This window comes from Uloborus diversus, chromosome 1 (assembly GCF_026930045.1).
Source record: "Uloborus diversus isolate 005 chromosome 1, Udiv.v.3.1, whole genome shotgun sequence".
In the NCBI taxonomy this organism is placed as follows: domain Eukaryota; kingdom Metazoa; phylum Arthropoda; class Arachnida; order Araneae; family Uloboridae; genus Uloborus; species Uloborus diversus.
Window position 1 is genome coordinate 201,103,855 of NC_072731.1, and position 26,086 is coordinate 201,129,940.

A 26,086-nucleotide genomic window follows, 5' to 3' on the forward strand; every position below is an offset into this window, starting at 1 on the left:
ATTTGTAAGCATATTTAAAGAGCTTTTATGATTTCAATGATTTTTGTTTGTATATTTGAAGAGTTTTTACGGGGGGGGGGGTATTCCTAGAAGAAAATTTTGTACGTAAGACTACGTTCTTGAGCATGACCTCCCCCCCCCCTAAAAGGAAATCCTGTATCCGCCCTTGGGACAAACATGGGGTCTTCGGGGGGCCTTCCTTCTTAAAATGCTGGTTTTTAGTTAATTTCAGAGCAATTTTATAGCACTGTTTACTGGAATGATGTGTAAGGATTTCAAACAGTTTATATTGTTTTTGAGGAAATATATTACAATAGTCATACTTTTGGCCTTTATTACCCGTAGTTGTTTCAAAGAAAAAAAATTGTTATGATGTACCATTAAATATGCAATTGCAGAGTATACAATTATTCCATAATACAGCACTAAATGATAAATAATTTAAGAAATGTGTTTATGTGATGCATGTAATTTTTTTTTCTTTCTTTTTCAATGGATAAAAATACTTCTTAATACGTAGCCCAATTTATCTTGCACTGGCAATGTGTGGTGACCGAATCACACAATAAACTGCATATTATTGTATTTTTTTCGTTTGCTTTCAAGTAAATTAACTTACATTGTAGCTGTAGAAAAGAAGCTGTTTCACAAACTTCCTGATGAAATAAATAAATTTTTTCCTGATAAAATATATTCCACTTAAATTTTTTTTGAAAATCCAACCAAAAATATTGGAGGTGCGGCGCACCCCCTGGCACCCCCGTAAATCCGCCTATGGTAATATTGCGGTTCGTCAATTAATCTTCTTTGATGGATTCAATAATTAACATTAAAAAGACTTTAAAAATGTGTTGAAGTACCTAGAAGAACCATTTCGATCCCCAGGGAGCAAATTGAAAAATAATAGATTTCCTTTTAAGTTTATAAAAAATGCAAAATGAAAAAAATCACATGGTAGTTTCTTGGCAAAACCGTAACATTAATGAAAACGGCATGTATTATCGAAATATTATCCAACTGTATCATGATTTTAAGAACAAATCAGCAACTGCTTTAAAATTCACAAGAAAATAGTTTTTAATTCAATAAAACTTATATGTTATGGATCAATGATTTTCTTAATTACATAATATTTTATAAGTTAAAATATAAATTAATTTAATAAAACTCAAATGAGATATGGGTTTATGTAATAACCTTGCCCTCTTGTTATAATCATTATGACAATGTTCCCAACTAAAACCACTCATTTTATAGCATCTCGGTGAAATTATATACGGTTTAGTATTTGATTGGCTTGAAATGTTAAAAATATTTTACCTCCACATTCAAAGTATATTAGTGCATAATATTCATGCACTTAAAAGTAGATTTATTGGCCTTAAGAATACTAAAAACCATTTTAAAAAAAGTCATGACTACTTTGTTATGAAACATTGTATGGGGGGCGGGGGGGGATGCGCTTTTCAATTTTCGGGCCCCCACTAAAAATTATTTCTGTATCCGTCCCTACCCTACTCATATACTGTATATGTCGCCGCCTCAGATCAAGAGTAAGACATCTGATCCCGGGAATAACACAAAGCATGACCGTACTGGATATTGCATTCTTCACGGAAAGTGCGAAATGCAATATTTCAAATACTCCAATAAAGATGCATCCACTAAAGATTAATTCTAAACTTAACAAAGAAGGGTTTTCGAACCAGTGTGCAGAGGATCTGATCTTTTCTTTCTGAGCCAGACCGAGGCATAACAACACCGGAAATTTAAATTAACGATAACATTTTTAATGCGCTCTCGTGAAATCCGAGGTGGGCTCCGTCAGTAGAGGTCAGCGTGGGACGGCCATCATGGAATGCATCAAACAAACGCGTAATAGAGAATAGTGAGGTTCTTCGAAAGGTGTCCCACTCACGAGAGGCCGAAGGACACGCGTGCGTGCGTGGTCAGTCCTCAAGGCCCTGTTCTTGACGCTCAAAGTAAGTCCATTCTGCTTACAAACAGGTGAGTGTTTTTATTTCGTCCGTCTTTTAAATTGGGCCCCAACATTCAAATGCCCGGTTGTTATTTTTATCTTTATCTTTTCTTTATCTTTACTAATAATAAAGCTGAAAGTCTCTCTGTCTGTCAGGATCTCTGTCCGGATCTCTGTCTGTCAGGATCTCTGTGACGCGCATAGCATCTAGACCGTTCGGCCGATTTTCATGAAATTTAGCACAAAGTTAGTTTGTAGCATGGGGATGTGCACCTCGAAGCGATTTTTTGAAAATTCTATGTGGTTCTTTTTCTATTCCAATTTTAAGAAAAAAAATTATCATAAGATGGACGAGTAAATTAAGAAATTATCATAACGTGGAACCGTAACATGGGCACAAGCCAATTGGCGAGAAAGTTCACCATACATTATTTGTAAATATACAGGCGAACCAAAAGACCTTTTAATTTTCTATTACGGGCAAAGCCGTGCGGTACCACTAGTGAATAATAAATCTGAAAGTCTCTGTCTGGATGCCTGAATCTTTCTCTGTCAGGATCTGTGTTACGCGCATAGCGCCTAAATCGTTCGGCCGATTTTCATGAAATTTAGCACAAACTTAGTTTGTAGTATGAGGGTGTGCACTTCTAAGCAATTTTTCGAAAATTCGATTTTGTTCTTTTTCTATTCCAATTTTAAGAACATTTAACCGAGCAAATGATCATAACATGGACGAGCAAATTATCATAACGTGGACGAGCAAATTATCATAACGTGGACGAGCAAGTTACCATAACGTGGATGAGCAAACTACCATAACATGGGCGAGCAAATGAACATATAAAATTGTCGAGAAATACATCATCCATTATTTGTAAACATACAGGCGAACCAAATGACCTTTTAATTTTCTATTACGGGCAAAGCCGTGCGGGTACCGCTAGTTTCTCCTATATCGCTGGTTTTTAAAAGAAATGCAATGAATTGAGTTAGCGAATGAATGTGCCAAGAAACTAGTGGGTAAGAATCACAGAGGGTGGTGCTTACATAGCTCCTTATTTACTACTTTACTTCTCAACTTATGAAAGAAACAAGAAGTTCTGTCCCGAACTAAACGAGCCTACTTTACCGTTTACCAACATCGACTTTCCAGCTGCTTATCAATATTTTCTTAATTAGTTAAGACTGCAAATTGTGTCAAACATACCTTGTTTAACATTCATATCTGATTTCTAAAAACAAAAGATGCCTCTCTCATCTAATGACATAGATACGTAAAAAATAAATAAACAAAAAAAAATACAGTAGCAGCACCTTTTAAACAGTGCAGCTAATACATTTTTTCCGCAAAAAAATTCTTTAATCGTGTTCAAAAAAAAAAAAAAAAGGCATCAACATATGTTGCCTTGGATTTTATTTTTCCCATGTTGCCAAAAGTTAAAACAAAAAATTAATAAATGAACTTCAGAAAATAAATAAATAAATAATAAAAAGTCGTCTTAACTAAATAATTTTCCTGAAACAATCGTCTGCAGCTTTATCTTTCTGTTAAAAAATAAAGAGATGGTAATAAAAAAAAAAAATAGAAATGGTATTTCGATTTTTAGTCATAACTTTTCTCCTATTTCTTGAAACCAAAATTTAAGAACATTTTCAGAATCCGCACAATATTTCAATTTTTTAGTGCCAAAAAATAGTTTTTTATGGTGTTGGTTCCGAAGGTCAAATGGTTTGAAATTCTTCCGTAAATGTTAAAGAATTTCGAATTGTTCAGAAAATATCCTTAAAATAGATAAATCAAAAAATAAATAAATATAATATTTTCGATATATGTTCTTCATCACGAGCTTTTACCAACAAAACTTGCTTGAAATAAATCCGTCTTTCAGTTTGGGATAGATATTTGCCTTGCATTTCCCCGTAGACGCTAATATTTTACTTACTATTTATTTATTTATTTATTTGCTCAAAATTGAATGAACAATTCGCAACTCCAGTAAACTATAGGGGGTGCTGCAGCCACTGTCTAATGGCGGATGAAAAAGGTAAAACAAACACATGCAGTAACTTATAACTTGCTTTGACGCTTTGTGAATGACAGTAATTTTTCATCGTGTTCGTGAGAAGTTTTCTTTTCTATTCTTTTGAAATTACATTACATCACAAACTGTCTGAAGCCTGTAATTTACCCCAAAGAAAACACGTGGAATGGAATGTTTTACCCTTTTCTTTAGTATTGTTAATCACCGCAAGGTTGCGTATTTGAGCTCTGGAGTTGCGAATTGTGCAAATCAAAAAGTGAAATGTGGGAATGAGGTGTCCTTGCCTAGATCTTTTTAAACAAAACAAAAAATGTTAGACTCAGATTATTCACGCAAAAGTTATTGGGAGGTGGGGGGAGGGGGCGGACAGACAGATCGATAGACACACATTTTCCTCATCTCAAAACCCTTATTCCCATTTTTTAAATTTTCAATATTGATTTAATTATTTTATTAATTTAATTATATATTTTGGTCAATATTAATTGATTTAATTATTTAATAATTTAATTATTATTTATTTAACAATTATTTAATTTATTTGTGACCTTTTTTCCTTTTTACTTTTACGGGTTAGTCGGCTCAAGAGAATTCTGTAAAAGTCGTTTCCATACTAGTACAGTGTTAATGCAAGGAAAACAACCTGTCCTCGCTGCAATGCTCTTTGAAAGCAATAGGAAGTGAGAGGTCGTCCACAAATGATTTTTACGCTTTGAGGGGTGGGGGTTCCTACAATTATGACAATTTAAGACAAGAGAGACGGAGCAGGAAACAAAAGGTGTGACGGCAAGCATTTTTTTGCAACAAAATGTGTTGTAATATAGCGTGACATGTAGCAAGGGGAGAAAGAGGTAAGATGAAGTGTGACAAAAAAGGTGGGAGTGAACGGGGGGGGGGGGGGGTCAATTGGTGGAAAAAAATGTAACATTTATGGACAGCCTTAATGGCTTTTCAATATTCGAATTACCTAGTAACTGCCAGAAGGTAATCAGATTTCGTGTTTCACCAAATGTAATCCAGCTCAGTTCTTCCAAGCTACAGTTATTAAATCGAAACTAAACATTAATGCATATTTCTGTAATCCTTTCGCTGCTATGACCGCTTATAAACGGCGAGCGGTGGCCGTGTGTCTTGTTACAACCGCTTTGGGGCGACAAAAAGCAAAGCGCGTTAGATTCTTCGAATTGGTTCGCAGGTCGTGGGATTCTGGTCAATTTACCTTGTCTCATAAAAAATATGTTAAGCTTATTAAATTGAAAAGTTGAACTTAACATGAAACGATAACAGCATTGCTCAATAGCAAATATCGTAATACGATATTACGTCGTACGATAGCGTAAAAATGGAAAAAATTAAATAAGTAGCAATCAAAAGAGCATTGTAAAACATGTTTCTGGACGCATAAATTGTTTGCCCTAGAGTCCTCGTCAGTGAAATACGTATAAGGTTTTAAATTCTTCCGAAATTTGAAGAAAGTCGCTGAATTTAGCGAGTTTTTGTGAATAACGGAAGACATCTTTCACACGATTTGTAAATGGATGCAGACGGTGAAATTGCGCGATCCATTTCTCGCCAAGTCTTTAAAATTAGCCCTTTTCTTAAAACTTCGGCAAACTTTAAGACCTAGTATCACGATAAAGGGTAGACGAGAACAAATTTTGCGTCCGAAATGTGCCTCAAGATCTTCTTTCGATTGCTACCTTTTTTCATTATTACACTATTTGTATGAGATTCTCTGGTCAGCAGTGAAAAGGTTAAAGCCAGGCCCGTCATTTCAAAATGTTCTGCTTCTTCAATTTGTTCCAAAAAATTGAATATAGAGGACATATGAGGCAGTGAGAAGCAAAGGGATGTAAGTGGACATTTTCAAGTTTTGAGTATAAAATGCGTATAAAGATAACATCCTAGGTAGGCTTTTATTGATTTTTTTCCTCTAAATCAGGCTATACAGCAGCACCTACCAGGGCTACGTGTACTAGATCTAGCCCCAAGACAAGAGGAGAGGTTCCCCTACTATTTGTACTAGTTATTTCCAAATTTTTAATTTTGCCACTTATATCCCTTTGCTTCTCACTGCCTAATATTATGTGAAGAGCAGATTGGGGGAGTTACGGTTTTTTGCTGGAGCACACACACACATTTTACATTAGGGTTCCTGATGTCTTCCAACTCAAGATAGAATTTTGCACAAATTCGGCAGATTTCTTAAAATTAGAAGAAAATCTAAAATTCTCGGAAATTACGATAATTCGGCGGAAAATTCTTGAAAAATGTTGAATTCGATAAGTCTTTTGCAGGAACTTTAGATTTACTTTGAACTTAAAGAAATATGCAGCATTATTCGAAATTCTATCTTGAGTTGGAAGATATTTGTGGAAAATCGGCAGTTTCTGCAGATTTTCTGCAAAAATTCCATATTCTAAATCTGAAAAGATTCTGATTTTTCTAGCCTTTTGGTTTCTCTTTCCTTATTTTCCTCAATAGATCTTCACCACTGCAATTTGCTCCATAAACGCATGTTTTGGAAACAGGCCAACATTAAAGCACGTCCATCGGCGAAAATTGCGTGTCTGGTTTGAGATTTCAATCCTTTTGCATCCTGAAAATATTTCAATTATTTAGAAAGTTTTGAAGTGTTGTATTATATGCTACCCTAACTCGACTCATTTTATTCATTATTTTAATAATGTATTTATTCATTAACATTATTTTAATTGCTCCTTCATGACATATAAAATTAAACGTGGTTTGACACTTAGGTTCGAATTTTTATAAAAATCTGCATCTTTGCCTTTTCTATGAATTTGCGAAAGCATAAGTCTTAAAAACTGGAAAAAGAAAAACACTTGTATGAAACGATTTTGGTTTAGAGCTGACGATTTGTGGAAAAGGTCACGTTGGTTACTTGTGTATATATTGCTTGAAGTACTTGCAGAACAATTTTGGTCAACTGATTTTACTTTGCAGAATATCGTCAAGTATTCTGTTTTGGGGATGAAAGAGGGGAACGAGGATGTGTAGGATGATTTCAAAATTAATTTTCCTTACATTATACAAGAAATAGGAAATATATAATTGTATGTACTCAATTTCGAGTTCTCTTAAATTAGTGTTGCTCAACCATTTTCTGCCCGACGACCGCACCTCATATTAAAATTGTTTCTGCGGGCCATAACACAAATAAAATTTCAAAATATTTCATTAATTTCCAAATAACATGGCAAAATATGAAAAAGGAAAGAAATTTGCAAACCAATGATTGTTGTTATCAATTACTAGGTGCTTATTTTATTAAATGCATGTTTTCCAGAAACTAATTTTTGAATTTTTGCTCCAACTTTATGACACGTTCACGAGTCGTGCTTTTCAAATTGTTTTCATGAAACAAAACAACGGGCCACTCCTATCAACTTTTTGGGTCGGATGTTGTCCGCAGGCCGTATGCTGGGCATTATACAAATAGGAAAAAAGTGGGTAAAAAAAATATTTTTTTCATTTTTGAATTATCTTACTCATTTCGGTCCAGTCCCCATGAACCCTTCCCTAGGCTACGCCCTTGTCCTGACTGTCATTTTTAAGTGCTCCCTTTTATCCAGAATTTTCGATTTACCGAGGGAAGTCCAGTCCCGATCGCTTCGGATAATCGATGTATTCTACTGCAGATCGAGATGTCTCAAATGTGAGTCACCTATTTAAGTTCGTCTGCCAAGCGTGTTCAACCTCGTGTCTGGCGGATCATTTGTCGATGAAACATCGTTCGTTTTATGTGTTCCTCTTCACGCGGAAGAGACGATATCAGCTGCACCTGCGCACTCAGTGCCATCAGCTGCACCTCCATAAAATTTGCCTTGATGTCCACTCATATTAAAAAGCGTTCCAGACGGTTTCTATGTCTCCCTAAGTGACCTTGTTGTTGAATATATGTGACAACACTCGATTATTTTCCAATCTGTTTTACAGCAATCGCTGCCAAAACATTTGTCAAAATGTCATTTTTTTGAAACGTTCCCGGAGTATATTGATTTGGTTTTAGTGAGCTGTTGAATAATGTAAATGTTTTCGCAAACCTTTAGTTTGAAACTTACAAAATGAACTTTAAAAAGCGAAAGACGTGCTTTGAAGAGGTAAGATGTATCGATTTCCCGTTAGTTTTTGCTAAACATTTGTAGTATTGTGATATGTGTCTCTTTTCTACAAAGTTCTACCATTTGTTACTTTTTGAACATAGTTCTTAACTTCTCTAGAACTACTAAAATTGTATTAATGTGTTAAAAAACGCCTAATTGGTAATTTCATTATTGTTTACGGATAAGTAAAAATAAATTTAAAAAATGAACAAAAAGAATGTTTCATACTTCATAAAAATTAAATGAAATTCTTATTACAAAAAGAAGTAAATAAATGAAATAATTCAGTGGATACTTTAAACTAAAGAATTCAAGACCTGTAAGATGTAACAAAACATTTGTAGGTCAAGGAATGTGTCTTTTTCTTCTACTTTTCTCCTCTCAATAACTTTCAAGCAATATCCGATCAGAACAAAAAAAAGAAAAGAAAGAAATACTCATAGACATGAGGTGTCAAACGACCCACTCCACTTCCTTAAATGACGGGCTTGGGGGGGGGGTATTATTATGGAAATATCGTAGGGGCTCTAACGTTATCCCTTCCTACGAACCCCAAGACCGAAATTGGGCTCTGGTCACCATCCGGGTTTCTACATTTATAGTTTGATGTACACTAATATCAATGCAAAACTAAAATATTTCTCTCATTTTCATTCGTTTTGAAACCTAACATCTTTTTGCAAAACTAAATTTGTCGTATTAAGCCTTTCTTTCAAGGATATATACCATCTTTGAATCAAATTACCAACTGAATTTCTCGTCCAAATTTGATTTAAAAGATAGGATCCTTTTTTTTTTTTTTAAACCACGTCCATATTTTTAGACAGGAAGCCTGTTATTAACCCGTTTGGGAAACAGTGTTTTAACGTGCCCATAAATCGCCTCCCCCACTCTAATCTTCACCTCGAAAATAACTCCTGCCCACGACTCGAGAAGACCCTCTCCGGCTGCATTTCTCCCGCTGCTCTCTCTCTCAGCTTGCTCAGAATAACGGATCTCACCATCACCGCCTCGATCGGAGGACGCACGAATCTTTGTAATGTATGCACTCTTGTTCTTTCGAAAATGTATCTATCCTCTAAAATTAATGACGGTCGTTTCAATCAGCTCAATCGTTTTTTCGTTTTTCGTTAAGTTAGCTATCGCATGCAATTGAAGTTTGTTCATCTCAAATGTCTTGGCGATAAAAGCAAATCAAGATCGGTTGATATAGGTATTTCTTGGATGAACTTTAAAACAACCTTTTTTCTATAAAATTTCATATTTTTTAAAAATATTAAAAACTTGACTCAATCAAAATTTGCAAAAAAAATGGAGAACTTTTAATTCTATCTTTATTTTACTTTTGTTTATTTACTTATTTTCCTTTTTAAAATTAATTTATTCATTAACTATTATTAATGTGTTTTAATCAGTTTTTGAAAAGGACGACCAAGAAAATTGCTAAGTTTCATCTTTTTAAACTCATTTAACAAAAACATAAAAGCCTGATTCTTTTCTTTTTTTTCTTTCTCATTTCTAAATATATTACGATCGAAACATTTCAACTTCTTCAAAAAAAAATGTATCGTTATGGTTAGGTATTTCCTTCTGGAAACTCCAAATTGTGAGTTCAAACCTGGCTCTTGGGTTTTCAAGATGCTGAAAAGTCAAGATGCAGTGCATGTCGCATAAATATGCAGCATGTTAAAAACCCTTTGAGCGCCTGTATGGCTTGGGCGTTCACAACTAAATTAAATTCATTGTAAAATTTCGCATCGTGAGAGGCCTGGTGCCTCCTGCATGCGGTAGGAAACTTGGCGTCAAAATTCTCAAATGGTCATGGCAATTCACCGATAGTGATTTCCCTTGAAAGAATGGAGGACAGCCTCTGGAGAATGAGCTCTACTCCATTTACAGAAAAGATAGACTAGATGTAAACAAAGAAATGTGCCATTTGAGTACCTCAATCATGTGCTTGAAGAGAAAATCCCCAAAAGTAACCCTAACTGGCAAAATTTCTGGCAACCGGTTTGTTCACTTACGGTCTATCTTTTCTGTGAATAGAGTATGGGTCTGCAAATGACAAGATGTCAATATACAACCATGTTATAAACAAACGGACATTGCTTAGAGTAATAAAACAAGGAATTAGTTCTGTGATACTTTACAGAAAGTTTTAAAAATATTTTAAATCTTATGAGGGAATCGGCTGCTAATGAGGCTATCTTTAGATGGATTTGAGCAAAGTCCAAAAAGTCTTTCATTTCAGAAAAATGATGAGTCGGCTTCATAAAAGGAGCGCTCGATATTTCAATTAACTACTAAACACACTATGTACATTGAAGATTTGACTCGAAAAAAAAAAAAAAGTGTGTCGTAAAGGCACGATAGAAGTGAAACGTTTTTCTTTTCTTTTTTTTTTAAATTCTGAACTGTCACTTCACCCACATGTTTTCTTTCATGCCACGCTCTTATTCTTTCTGTGCTTGACTTGCCTGAATGCCCAAAATCCACAAATGTATGATTTCTTAAGTACAGCCTTGAAATTTGTTAGTTAAACCCCCTTGTTAAAAAAACTAACTTAATACTAATTACTATTATTTTTTATTGATTTTGGCAGCAATTAAAAAATATCTACAGAAAAAAGTTTTCGGATCAGAATTTCAAAGCCCCTGCGTAAAAAAATTCACTTCAGCAATTCGTGCCGTTGTTGGGCATTACTAATTGCGTCCCATTTCGGGGAAAAGGTTCCTCAGTACTTATTTGAGGAACTGCTTCCCGTTTTAAAATATTTCGCCTTAAAAATGAAGTTAATGTATATTTTATACTAGTGCAAATTAATTTAAAGAAAACGCATACAATTACTGTACTTGTTGTTATCTAAAAACTAACAGAACTTATCTTGGCACATTGACAACATAACATTAAAATAAGAAATAACGTTTTTTACCTTCCAGACGCAAATGAAATATGATGCCTGCAAACCACTTGACCGCGCGATTTCTGATATAAAATATCGACTTGGAAAATATTCGTAAGAATGGGTTTGAACCCCCCCCCCTCCTCGCCTGAAGTAAGAGTGTGTGGAGATTTTTCTAATCCCCCCTCCCCCAGGACACTTACGTAATTAATGAATGGCCCCTTAGCTTTGGCCATGCTTGCAATGATGCTTTAGAAGCTTTCCTGGTAAATCAGAAAGGTGACCAACCTACTTTAGTTTTCTCTGAAGGTTCTTCCTTTGAGATGCCCATTGCAGTCTCAGAAATAGAGCGCTCATTATTTAAAATTCTTCGATCGTAAGACTAATTTCGTCATTTATGGTTTGTCCTCCCTCGCTAGGTAAGAAACTCATGATCAAATCTCCGGAAAATTTCGTCACTTTGGCAAAAGGTTTGCTCAGAGCATTTTTGGCGAAGCAGTTTCGTTAAGTACAACGAAAATTTCGTAAGATTTGAGCCTGTGTTTCTGAGTGTGTGGCGAGAGATGGATATCGTCTTTTTTTTTTTTTTTTTTTAAATTTATAAGAAAATTTCTAGAGTTATATCGGATAAATTGTCATCTTCCGTTCATAAGTTGTAACTGCTAAGAGAACTTATACTGCCGTGCTTAAGCACAAAAGTCGTATCTGCACTTTTTATCAAAAGTGAATTAATGTCAACATTAGTTCTTTGTAACATATTTTACTCAAATACAATGTTTTATGGTCATAATCAATCTGAAATATTTTATAAAATTTTTTGAAAAAGTTACATCTGAATAAAAAATATGGAGGCGCAAAACTTTAAATGGCAATTTCTCTTTTTGAACTCAAATGTAGATACGACTTATGCGCTTAGCGCGGCAGTATATCTTCGGAAGTATTTAAAAAAAAATTCTTTTAATGCATCCTCCTAACGAAGCTCTAAACTGTCGTTTCTTCTCTTGCGGTTAGTTTTGTATGCTCAAGAAATGTTTTCTGGTGCTATAACAGTTTACCTTGTCGAACACGAAGTTCCGCCCAAGAGATCATTTAAAATTAGCATAGAGCAGCTGAACCAAGTTTAAGCTAAGTGTCATGACTCTAATGTTGCGGAAGAATTGCCACGGATGCTCACAAAACACATTTTGACCTTGAAGAGGGAAAGTTGTAACATTTTTGTTGAAGTGATAAGTTTTTAAGTCTGTATCTGAAACATGCCGAGCGAAGACTTGAATAGGCTAACTTCCAACGTAAGCATTTTCTTTGACCCTTCCTTAAGATCTGAAAAAACCTTTAAGTATGAAGTATTAGTTTCATGTGTGGTAAATTCGATACAGCAAGATTCAAAACCTGGCGTCTGAATGTCGATCTTTTTAATGGTTCCAAAATAACCCAAAGCTCTCTTTTCTGACAGTTAAAGTTTTGAAGCATCCGAGGAACGAAAGATACTAGCAGATTGAATATTCTTCATGCCTCATACTGACAGCAACTTTTTGTAATATCCTGTCCTTTAAGCAACTTTTTGTAATATCCAGTGCTTTGTGCCACTTTATTAGTAGCTTTCTTCAACAACTCTTTTATTTTGACAATGATGATGAACGAACAGAGTTTGATTTTCTTAGCTCCGATGCTCGTCCTTATGTCCTTGTTTTCGTATTGTTGTTGTTTTGTTGTAGATGTTTTTCCTTTACTCAACATTATTTCGCAGCTTATTATTTTCGTTTTTTTAATTCAAAATTTAGAACTTCGTTCATGTATGTATTTCGGCATAGCTTTCAACATCCTAGAAGTTTTATGTCCTTTACTCCCTAAACACTTCCACTTTTATAGCACTTTTTTCTACTACAGAAAACCGTTTGGCACATCAGAGCCTTGGTTCTCTTGTGCCAAAAAACCCAATAGAACCAACTAACCTTAGCTCCAAAAGAATGAGTATGACACGTTAAATAAGAATAATTTTTCACTTGCTTCTAAACTCTTGCTAAAATAGTGTTTCTGGTTGATGGAGTTGCATCTGCTTGCGGGGCCAGTTCGTAATCTGTGATGACTGCAAGGTAGTTTTCAGTTACATCAGTTTTCATTTGTGTTGTAATTCTATCATCATAGCTCGAAGAACTATTTGACTCATGATGGAATTTCGAATTATATCTTTAAACCAATTTATGGGTTCTGTCTTATTCGGAGTTAATGACTGCGATACGTTCATAGTTGATCCAGCTCCCTTTGTATAGGAATCCCATCCTCATCATTACCGAAACTTGTTTACGAGTATTTGCTTTTTGTAATAGATTCTCATCTCTCATAAAACTGCACTAAAAATTTTGCGGTGGTTGAAACTTCTTCATAAATCAATGAATGCTTCTCTTTTCCGCAATTGAGGTTTGTGACACAATTTTTAGCTGATTCAGCTTCTTTTAGTGTTACAACTACTTGCACTGCCATCTCCTCTCACTGGTGTTGGTGTTGTACGTGGTTCTTTTCGCGAGTTCGATTTCTGGTCACATCTGGCCTCTGGACTAACTTCTCCTCCACAGTTAGTCTGTGGACTTACTTCTCTTCCACAGTTGGTGTTGATGTTGATTTTTTTTACAAAAGTTCTATCTACGCTCATCAGTGGACTTACTTCCTCTCCTTTGCTGGTGTAATGATTTTTTACTCAGTGTAATCTGTTTATCTGTGAACTTACATTTGTTTCGTAATTTGTATTACTAATGATTTTTTTACTCCAGTTCAATCTCTGCCCACTCATGGACTAAATTCTCTTCCATAGATCCCCCCATCGAGAAGAGCGCACCCCTCACATGCTAAGGAGCACCACCCCTGCCCCCAAATAACACTCCTTCCCTAAATTTTTCAATGGCGCAACTTCTATCATAGATCATATTCCCTCAAATTTTCATCAAAAGTCATATTTCTTTTGGCAAACAAGCTGGTCTCGTTAACCTCAGCTTGGACATGAGATTACAGCTCAACTTACATAGTTAGAAAAATCACACACAACACACATATACGACATGTGGTTTGAGATGGAAGAGTGGTCTGGAGAAACGTTAAGCTCTTAGAGATGATTGTTCTTTTGAAAATGAGCAAAACTCTCAAAATAACAATAGTCCGACAGAGAAACCCAGTCAATCCTTTGAATTAAGACGCCCTGAGAAGAAATACAGCACTAAGCAAAAAAAAAAAAGGTTAACATTGATTCCATGTACTATTTTTTTGGATATAAAATTTGAAGTTTTTATAAGAATTGTAATGAAATTTTCGTCAAGGTGGGTCAGTTGACCCTTTGTCCCTCCCTTGAATCCACGCTTGCACTTCTTTTATGTAGTGAGTGCTGTTGATGATTTTTTAAGCTTGAACTCATCTGTGAATTTACTTCATTTCCGCACAAGGGCGCCCATATAGGGGGGCAAGGGGGGCTTTAGCCCCCCTTGGAAATTAGAACTTCCTTATTTTTAGTTTTTTTTTCTTTGCAAAAATGTAAAAATATTTCTTTTCCAGCCATTAATGAATAAGTGATTAAAAATGTCCAATTTTCATGACTCTAATCTGTCCTGAAATTGGTTTTCATGGGGAAAATATCATGCTAAACCATGGTTAAAATATCTGAGCCCCCCCCCCTTACAATTTTGCATATGGGCGCCCATGTTTCCGCAGTTGACCTTTTTCGTGATTTTTTTAACCCAAGTTCAATCTCCGCTCATCAGTCGACTTACTTCTCTTGCATAGCTAATCTTCTCCGGCGAGTACACCCGCGGGATGTCCAGGGACTGGCACTCAGGCCACTTCAGCTGCTGGCAGTGCGACGAAACCTTGAGTGGGCGGCGCTACGTGTTGCGCGACGACCATCCCTACTGCATCGACTGCTACGAACGACTCTTTTCTAACACCTGTGACGAGTGCGGGAAACTCATCGGAATCGACTCCAAGGTGGGTATTGATTCTCGATACTGTTTTGTCACATTGGAAACTATGCTAAAAAAAATATGTTAAAATCAACATAAATAAACGCATAGGAAACTGTTGCAAAAGGCAGCATATAGTGTAGTTCTGGTAACTTGATGCTTAAGCTCGGGTGAGCTGATTTAAAGAGGGGAAACTTATTAGTTTGGCACAACACCCGCAATCGTTAGCCAACCGATTTTCCTCTGAACTAGTTGAGACAGAGCCCGGTGAAGCCGGCGTGGTAACCAAGTCTTGACAAAATTTGATTCCCCCTCTTACAAGAAAATCCACAATTTTTTCAAAGTAGTAGTTTCCCAAAACAGGGAAAAATGAAAAATATTTACCCTATTTTGGTGGCCCTAAAATTGTGGTGCCCAGGTCCACGGACCTACAGGGCCGTGCGTTAATCAGGCCCTGAGTTTAGGAGCAGCAGATCGGCTGTAAAATTGTCAGAGTCAGCCTATACTTATTTTTGTTCAAAAGGGAAAAAAGCGTTTTATCTGTTTCTCGATTTACAGTTATCTCGTTCCAAAATATTTATTTCCAGCAATTTATATGCAGAGTCAAAAGTAAAAGTTTCTTTACAATAAATACCTGGGTACAGAGCTCCCGCCCCTCCTTCCTCCCTCGTGAGCACCCCTGACTTTTGAGTCACTATTTATTCATTTCTTTATTTCTCAGCTACTTTCAAACGTATTGTTTTTGCAAATTGATAATTCGTATTAGTAGCAAATGGAGTAAAGTATTTTGATAGATCGACAATATATCTACAGAAAGAAATTCATTAAGCATACAATACGTGAATGAACTATTGTAGTGTATCTATTGAGATATGTGCAATACTTCGTCAAACGTCAACGCAACTGTCACATTCGTAATAATTCTTTCACGAAGTTTTCCTCTTGATAAGTAGCCAAATATTCTTCCGCCTGATTTGAGGCGGTCGAAAGAGTTCGAAGGGCTCTGGCGCCACAGACACCTCTGATGTTCGAATTCTTTCCGAGAGATTCTTGATACTATTTCGAGCGCATCATTCCTTCATCCAAGCGACGAAACAGTTCTATTTGTGTCGTTCAATCTGAGAAGTGGACTTGCTGTTTCATCTCGACATCTTTTGGACTTGTGACCCTTCTGCTGAGAGTAACGTTACTCTTCGCCAGAGCTTTATTTAGCGCTAGAGACTTTTGAAATATCTTTTCCAGAATAGCTTCTGTCATTTTATTCAATTTAGTGTCAGATAAAATAATTGATGCAAAACCTAGATGTATTTTCCGACAATGAGAGTTTAACTGCGGAAAGTTTAACTTAATAGATGCTGCAATTGTTTTCAGTAGCTATTGTTAAGGGCGGATGCAGAAAACTTTCAAAGATAGGGGGATTTATTTCTGTGGCTTACACTTTTTATGTGATCCCGAACATCGTGAAAGATCGTCTAAAATTACATGGCTTTTTTTCCCAACTTCAATTTCCAAAAAATTCTCGAGGAGTGTACTAAACCTCATCTCCAACACTAATGTCAATAAAAACATCCTAAAATTGCAAGGTTTTTTTTTTTTTTTTTTCGAATTTCAATTTCAAAAATGTCACAGGGGGGAGCCCCCAAACATTATCTAAGATCGTTTTTGAAGCTTAAATTTCGGTGAAATTGTTCCGATCAAGAAGAACATTTGAAATGTCTTGAACAAGAGCTTTTTTTCAACAATGTTTGTTCATAACAAATCCACTTCTAAGTTCAGGATATATATTTAGTTTAAGTTTCCCCGTAAGTGCTAATGTTAAGATTTTTTGAGTTGTTCAAAACTGAACAAAAAATTGCTCAATTCAAAAAGATCTTTTTAGTACATGTTCTTCATCAAAAGCTTTTTCCAAATTATTTTGTTTAAAGCAAATCCACCTTTAAGTTTATGATCTATATTTGCCTTAAGTTTCCCCTTAGGCGTTAATGTAGGGCTTTTTGAACTGTTCAAAATTGAGCAAAAATTGTTCAAATTAAAAAGATATTCTCTTTACATGTTCTTCATAAAAAGCTTTTTCCCACAAAGTTATTTTGAACAAGTCTGCCTTTATGTTCGGGATTTATATTTTCCTTAAATTTCCCCGTAGACGCTAATAAGTATTTTTTTGAACTGTTCAAAATTGAACGAAAAAATGTTCAAATCAAGAAGTGAAATATCAGAATGAGGTGTCCTCGCCGAGATATTTCTAACAACAGAATGTTTGTTCGAATCGGACAATTCACACAAATCACCCATCTCAAATCCCTACTTTCCAATTTTGAATTTTTCGATAATAATTTAATTCTTTTGTTTATTTTTGACTTTGTTTTTTTATTTGAGATATTTTTAAGAGGGGGGAGAGAGATGTCTTCAGCCTTCTCTCATGATTTTCTATCTTCTTTCTTTTACTTTTACGGGAAAGTAGTTAAGAAGAAAAAAGTAATTCAAAGTAGTTTACATTGACTGCTGTATCGTCATAGCAAGAAAAACAAATTCTTCTGTGACGATACAGCCGTCAATATAAATTCCGTATAGTTATATTTTTCCTTCTTTTCTTTACTTTGTCATTAAAAATTCTTGCACCGAAAATTTGTTGTTTTTCTATGAATTTTAAAAATGTGTCAAGGGCTATTTTCAAATGCCTGTATTATGATGTAGTGAACTACAAAGGGGAAGCTTTTAAGCATTCAGAAATGTTATTTTGCTGTATAAAAATCTGTCTACTTTCAATAAAACAATTTATCTTTCATCCCATTTCTGACGTAGTTCAAACTCAAAGTTACCCTAAATGGCAAGATGGCTTTGAACCAGGCTAATATTTCTTTTTAAAGAATTTAATAACATTTATTCCTTAATTTTCTATATATTTATAAGATAACTTAGGAGTGTTTCTTCCGGCTTATGCCAACAAATACAATAAAACTATTGAAATATGAGAAGGACAGTTGAAAGTGGAGAAATTTTAAGCCGAAAGACCCAGAGTAAGAGTCCCTAAGCTTCTATATAGGGACCCCATCCTGAATGACTGTTATCTAAATAATTGGTTCAATGCAGTGTTATTCTGACAAAATTAAATCATCCTTAAAAAACAGCATCCTAATTAAATTCAGGAGTCATTTTCTGCCAGTTTTTGAGAAACTTATGGTGAAGAATATTGTTTTTGAAAGCAACGAGGATCATTTCAATTTAAATATACCAGGAAGTAACAAGAGATTTTGAAAGGTTTTTTTTTTTTTTTTTGAGTTTATAGTGTTCTCTAAAAAACATGTATATGAAAACACAATTTAAAAAACTGAATAAATAAATGTGCCAAATTTGCAGTATTCTAAAATGGCTCCTTGATATTCGCCATTAAGTACACATGTTAAGTAAAAGAAGAAATTTCAAGAAAAAAATGAACAACTCAAAGTAATGCAATAGTAATTATAAAGGGCTGTTCATATATGATGTCACCCTTTTTTTCAATATATTTGGTCCCCTCCTCCCATTTGTCTCAAAGTGTCACACTTTCTCTCACCCCCACCAATCCCCTTGTCACATATCACGCTATATTACATTCATAAAAAATGTTTTCCATTTCAGCCAAGATGTGTGATGTTACACTTCTTGTTGCCCCCTCCCTCCCCCTTGTCACAAGCTGTCACACTTATTTCCCCCCCCTCTCCAAAAACATATCACGCTACATTTATAAAGATTGTTTGTCATTTAAACCAAAATATGAGATCTTACACTTCTTACTGCCCCCCCCCCGCCTTCCTTCTTGTTACGAGCTGTCACACTTCGTCACACCTCCTCCCTCCTCCTGTCACATATCACATTATATTGCATTTATAAAGAATGTTTTTCATTTCAACCAAAATGTGTGGTCACATTTCCTATTGTCCTTCCCTCCTCCTAGCCACGGACGGTCACAATTTCACTACCCCTCTCCCCTCTTAAAACGCGACATTATTTGTGGACGACCCCAAAGGTATGTTACAAATAAAAAGGTTCAAGAAACAAAATCACATAATAAACTCCTGCTGGATTACCGTTTCATCGGACATTTTCAAGAAAACGGCATACTATCTGCCGGATTGTGTTGGATAATCCAGATTTTCTTATATACATCTTAAGAGAAAATGAAATTAAATGCAAAATGAAAACGCAGCACGTATGGATAAAGCCAAAATAAACAGCTGGCTTGCCAGAGTTCGGGTTTTTCACTGAAATTTACGATTCCAAAAGGAGACATCCGACTGGAAAAAAGCTGAGACTTGGAAACTAATTTGAAAGACAAGAAAAAACGAATCTGGGTTAAAACCTTGCTAAATGTCTCATAATTTTCATAATGTAAGTCAGACTCTTTTTTTCACGTGGTGTTGTATTTAAAGTGATCTTTTAGCAGTCATATTTTCATGCCTGAAATAATAGGAATGCAAACGTCCTTATAGTAGAAACGCAAGTCAATACACTTTTTTTTTATTGAACTTACTTTATTTTTGTTTATTTATTTATTTATTTATTTTCATTTTTAAGAAATGCATTCTTATGCGTGTCTATACCTTCTTAGGCCCTTATCCAAGTGTGGTAGAGTCAAAAAAAAACTCAACATTCGTTCGGGGATGAGTAAAATGGAAAGCATTATATCCATTTATCCTATAATAATCTCTAAAAAATTGGTTCAGTGCTTTTTAATTTTAGTAATAGTGAAATGCATGAAAATATTTTTACAACACGATGTGAAACTGCGTAATAAAACACAAGCTACGTGCAAAAAAAAGGGGGGGGGGATTGCTTTTGTGTAGAAATAGATTTTTTTTTTTTGTCTGGTAGCATTATATCCATTTATCCACATATATACACTATTATTTCACATTGAAGTGTGGAAAAATTTCACTGTTTGATGACGCAAAAGGAATCATTTTTTAAATTTTTCAATCATATTTTTGCTTTAAAAAATATCTTTTGTAATGGTGATTGATTAATTAGTTTTCTAATTAAATGGTATCAACAAAAAGGTCATCAGCAATGCATCTTATATTAATTTTTGAAACTTCGAGTTACTATCTTCCGCTAAAAATATAAATTAAAAAAAAAAAAAACTTAACGACGTGGCGTATTGACGTAAGTCATTCATTTTGGCACTGAAGGGGGTTAATAAATTTTTAAAATGACTAAATACGTTTTATTGCCTCAATATGTTTTAAAAGCGAAAACATTTCATGAATATTTTTATCACACAAAAAAACTTCCATTAAGAACTTTATTTTTTAAAAATTTAAATTTTTTTCAATAAAATTAATGATTGCAAGTACTATTTTACTGCTAATATAAATTGTAAACAAAGAGATAAATTAAAGCAAAAGGTTATACCTATCACAACTAAGTTTTACGGACGCTCTTCTGTATAATGGACTTCTTTGTGTGACAATCGTCTGTTATCGAGTCATTTCGATATATGTACTCGTAGTTGAATGTTTACCATATCAAAGCAATAGGATGGAATTTTGGTCTGACAAACAATACTTTTCAACAGTTTTCTGACCATTCTTATGATTTTCGTTTTCTGAAATCGTCAACAAAAAAGGGTGAACAGAGAGTCGTCAACTGAGATCTATTATACTGCCGTTTGAACGTTTTGAGATATCCACCAGTACGATCAATATCCAGATATAGCGTGAAAACATAGTAACACTTTTTAGGATATTTTCATGAGAAGTGAATTTGACGATGTTGTACTGTTACTGACAACTCAAACAACATCATCAAAGATAAAACAAATTTAATAACATGAAATTCATACTAACATATAAAGCAAGCAAGAAAGGAGGAAACTTAGATGAAGGATGAAGGAATTAAACCGCAATAAATAGCCCACAAAGGATTAATCTCAATACCAAGCGGTCTTCTTGCTAAATTAAAAGCAACGAAATGAACGTACAAAGTATTATTAGTCTTATGACCCTGTAAAATTGCGTCATGTTTTCTGAAAATGCCAGAGCAGCACACCGTATGTGTACATCAGTACCAACAATTATATTTTATGAACAACTTGGCCTCTACTAGCAATAGTAGTAGCAATCAATGAAAAAATTTTTTTTAATCTAAATAAACTCAGTGAATATTAGATAAATTAAATATGTTTACATGTTTCTGCAACGTGGTTTGTTCTATCTTTTTTAATCGAGATACGAAGAAATCAACTTAGATTAGTTTGAATCATTATATGGTTATGAGTCAACAACCACCTACACTTCCCAAACTTCCTATTTTTAAAATTATTTGCAGCAACGACGATTATTATCTGCCTGACTTAAGCTCTTTGTTTCAGGATCTGTCCTACAAAGAAAGGCATTGGCACGAAAGCTGTTTCATATGTAACAAATGCAGGTCCTCTCTTATCGATAAACCGTTCGGTTCCAAATCCGAAAAGATATACTGCGCCAATTGTTACGATGCTGCATTTGCTTCCAGATGCGATGGCTGCAATCAAGTCTTTCGAGCAGGTGAGTCATTTGTAATTGATACTTTGCTTGTAACCCATTAGCCATCATCTTGTGCACTAATATTCAGGGCTGTGGAGTCGGAGTCATAAAATCGACTGATTTTGGAGTAAAGGGGTCGAGGGCTTTAAAATTCCAAGAGTAGGACTTAGAATCAGTCATTTCCCTCCAAGTCTTCATTTTTGGCATGGCTTCTTTTCCCTCCTACTCCGTAACCCTGTTTATATTTGTCAGTTACTGTAGAGGTAAAAATGAAAGAATATTATTGAGTATTTTCTTGTGTTTCTCCTCAGGCACGAAGAAAATGGAGTACAAGGGCCACCAGTGGCACGAGAATTGCTTCACGTGTTCTGTGTGCCTGACACCGATCGGAACCCGGAGCTTCATCCCCCGGGATGACGACATCTACTGCATCACCTGCTTCGAGGAGAAGTTTGCCACCAGGTGCACCAAGTGCCGGCGGGTAAGAAAACAGCCTTCCACTATTAAATATCGGAACTTCCGAAACAATATTAAAATTTTACCTTCAAAGCTATATGAAATAAAAGATAAAGGTAAATTTGGTTAGTTGAGTTAATTGCAGTTTGTGATGTGATGATCTCCTATGTATAAATGAATAAACAATTCCATTTTCTAATATCGAAAACCGGTTTCAGGAAGAACAGGCGTGCTTTTTCATTTATATTCATTTAAAAAGCTTTCTAAACTGATTATGGCCGTACGAATGCAATTAACAGACTTAGAACGGGGAATGGTAGTAGGAGCTGGAAGCGTGGGCTCTTCCATTGTGGAAATCGTTAGTCAATTCAACATTGTTAGATTTTCAGTGTCAAAAGAGAGCCGATACTACCTAATTTCAGGCATAACCTCCTATAATGGACAGAGAGGCTGATGACCTGCACTTATTGACTAAGATCAGCTATATGTGCGTTCTCAGTGTCAACAAACAAGTTATACTGAATGAAATAACCACAGGAATCAATGTGGGGCATACGACACACTCGCCCGTTTGAACAATTATTAAAATTTGGCTTTAATTGGTTACAACACCAGAAGACTTACTCGAGTGCCTTCACAATCATCACGACACTGTCGCGCCTCTGTTGAATCCATGACCGTATCCGTTAGACCTTAGACGGCTGGAACCGTAGCCAGGTAGTCAAGTCACGATTTCAGTTGATAAGAGCTAAGGATAGGGTTCGAGAGTGGCGCAGAGCTTATAAACCCAAAATATAAGTAAGGCACTGGAAAAGCTGATGGTGTGGGCGCCAGAATCTGTGGTTCTGTTTTTATGTTGCACGGACAGTGCTGCAGTTAGGGGGGACGCTGGGGAACTCCGTTTCATCTTTCCCATGAATCTCTCTGCTCACCATTAACTCACTCCTATCCTTGCAGATCATTAACGGGGGCGGCGTCACCTACCGCAATGAGCCCTGGCACCGGGAGTGCTTCACGTGTTCGCACTGCGCCATTTCCCTGGCGGGACAGCGCTTCACATCCCGGGACGAGAAGCCCTACTGCGCCGACTGTTTCGGCATCCTCTTTGCCAAGAAGTGCACCGCCTGCAACAAGCCCATCACAGGTCAGTCTCCCACCTTGCCCACACTTCATTTTTGCTTTTTATTCGTCCGTTAACTTACTGGTTAAAGGTTTAGGCATTGTATGTATAGTTGTCGTTGTGTGATATGAAAATTACATTCACTCACATAGAGAATAAATTATGAGAAAAATGCCAAATCTCTGAAGCGTAACAGAAATTTTTTAACATCACGCTATGAGGTAATAATAAAGCTATTTTAATGATAGACGTTGTTTGGTGTTGTATGCTTCCTCAGCATATTTCAACTCACATATGTTAAACAATCTACTTTGAGCGTAATAGGAATGCTGCTATTACAGTACATATTTGTATTGAAATAGCAATAAATAAATAAAAAAAAACTTACGAACGTTGTTTCGGAGCGTAATTCGTTCGTAATTGCATTGTGCCCATAGCACTTATAACTCACATGGAGAAACGCAGGGATAAAATGTTCGAAAATTTTGAAAATGTTCAAACTTTGACTTTTTGAATCGAGCATCATTAGATTCAACAAGTACAGTTTCATATTTTCTGTGAATTATCACGTGTCCAGGCGTAATGTCCCACCTGTAAGAATACAGGAGTTAGTGTATATATAGGAGTGGATACTTGCATACAATGACCAAGATTTTCATGGTTTAGACAAATCACTTGTAGACATTATCCTCTGACAACTATATCGTATCATATAGTATCGAGCAATTACTAGCGGACAGTCTCAGACAATAAATACTGTTTGAGTAATGCTTGATGTTTGGTATTACGGACTTATAGGTGAGCTGGCGAGCTTCCATTAAAAGCGGTCCATTGTTGTTTGCGTTGGCAGTGGTGTCCTATGACATAAAACTATAAATTGCTGCGAAATGAAATCATTAGCCAACGGTTAATAGTTAATCCATTAGCCATTTAGTTCTATTGATAACTTGTGACTGAATACCCTCTATTGTACACTGCTCGACATTGAAAATGCAACACCATGAAGGAGTGTTCAGAAATTTATGCAAGTTTTAGAGTAGATGTACATCACTGAGTTATGTAACTGATGTGAAATGCGCAGCTCTCCTACGAACGTGAAGTAAGATATAAGGGAAGGCAACTAATTAACGGGGTTAACTAATCCCGTTACTCGTTATAACCTTGCAGAATGGGCAATATTCGTGTCGTTATCTCTGACTGGAGAATTATCGAAGAAATTTTGTTTTTGTCTTGGAGGATACGTGTAACACGAGAAAATGCCAGGCCGACGTCAACGAAGGCACTTCCAGCAGATAGACGATTTTACGAGGGGCATGGTGATCGGACTGAGAAGGGGAGGTTGGTCCGTACATCAAATCGCAACTGATGCCCACATGGATGCGAGCACGGTGCATTGGCTGTGCTGAAGATGGTTGGAACAACGAAATGTGGCAAGATTGAGGGGTACAGAGGCAGCCAGAGTGACGTCACATCGCGTGGATCAACGCATCCACCTCTATGCAGACCGAATCATATCGCATAACAAGTCTAGAAGTGACCAACGCGGTATTATCGTATACCAAGTCTAGAAGTGGCCAACACGGTATTCAGTCGTACATTTAGCCTTTAGCCTTCAACCTCTGCAGCTATTTTTTTGCTATACAAGCCTATTCATAGTACTAGTTCGTATTTCCAGCTTACAGGTCGCTAGGTGTATTGAAAGGAATGTTAATCCCGTACGTTTGTTGTCGAACTTCAGAAATGATAGAAAGTAACATTTAAAAAGTTGGCAAATTCACTCTAGTAGACAGTACTGAGAGATTTACGGGTGAACCCCTAATGAAATAGAATCCATAATTTAATTTGTTTGTTTGTTCAAAATTGAATGTGCCAGACACTATGCAATTATGAAAATGCTTTGGTCTGCCTGATTTGAACATTTTCATTTTTTTTCTTTTTTGCAGGCATCGGAGGCACTAGATTCATTTCGTTTGAAGACCGCAACTGGCACAACGACTGCTTCATGTGCGCCGAGTGTTGCTCTTCCCTGGTGGGCAAGGGCTTCCTGACGGACGGGCCGGACATCTTGTGCCCGGATTGCGCCAAGCGAAGGCTCATCTAATGAACTTTTGGCCTCGATCTTAAACAAACTGTTTGTAAACTGCGTGGCGCATATTTTTCCCTTTTCAAAAATCCAAGAATCCCAAGAAGTCTTTCTTCTTATTGTCTGGCGCAGTGCTGATGAAATCGGTTCAAAACATTTAACTTAAAAGGGATGACGATATTAAATGAAACGTAATTTCCTTACTGCCAAGTCACATTTTACCGCAATTACTGTTTTGTCCAGAGCTGAGTACCAAATTCAAAAATACCATCGATGGTACTGACTCTTGTATTCATTCGCTGTGTAGAAATAGTTGAGATTTACTGTTATTAATATGCTCTGAAAATATTCAAAAAAAAAAAGAGAAAGAAAATAAATGTCAACTTCGCTGTTGGAACTGTAACTGTAAATAGAAACAACAGATTAAATGCCTTAAGATTGATGCTGAGACAAAATTTTGAATTATAAGTGTTATATCACTTAAGTTTCTTCGATTGTGCAAACTCTTCACCCTTCTGTATAACTTCTTTATTTTTAATCCTACAAAGTTAATAAAGATCAACGTCTAGTGAGCATCGTTTTCAGACTTTGTTTCGTTAAAATAAAATAAATTTCAAACTAACAGGCTTTCTTTCCTTTGCATCCCCATTTGTTCTTTACTTCTTTTAAACGACATTTTTTGTTTTTAAGAAAGTGGAAAAGCGGGCAAGTTTCACACGATCTGAACCCGAGACTTTATTTCCCGGTGTACATTGTACAACGAGGCAGGTAACACGCTAGCAGCATAAGTAGGTTCTTGCACAGAAATTTTATGGCCCATCACACATGACTTTTACGGGCCCCCCTCTATATTGTTTATCCCTGCTTCCCTACATACATTTGACCCTCTTTCTAAAAATCTCGAGCCCTCTTCAGGCTCATCGCCGACAGG

General features: G+C 35.9%; 1 protein-coding gene across 1 annotated transcript in view; it reads left to right on the top strand.

Annotated features, from left to right (window-relative positions):
• Nucleotides 1-25,728, top strand: part of LOC129234129 (four and a half LIM domains protein 2-like) — an 84,619-nt gene extending 58,891 nt beyond the window's left edge. Inside the window, exons 5-9 of the mRNA XM_054868023.1 lie at nucleotides 14,818-15,018; nucleotides 21,343-21,517; nucleotides 21,808-21,977; nucleotides 22,910-23,096; nucleotides 25,016-25,728. Of these exons, the coding sequence (XP_054723998.1) occupies nucleotides 14,818-15,018; nucleotides 21,343-21,517; nucleotides 21,808-21,977; nucleotides 22,910-23,096; nucleotides 25,016-25,173 (891 nt within the window). The 3' untranslated portion in view covers nucleotides 25,174-25,728. The remainder of the gene's footprint in view (nucleotides 1-14,817; nucleotides 15,019-21,342; nucleotides 21,518-21,807; nucleotides 21,978-22,909; nucleotides 23,097-25,015) is intronic.
• The last annotated feature ends 358 nt before the right edge of the window (nucleotides 25,729-26,086 follow it).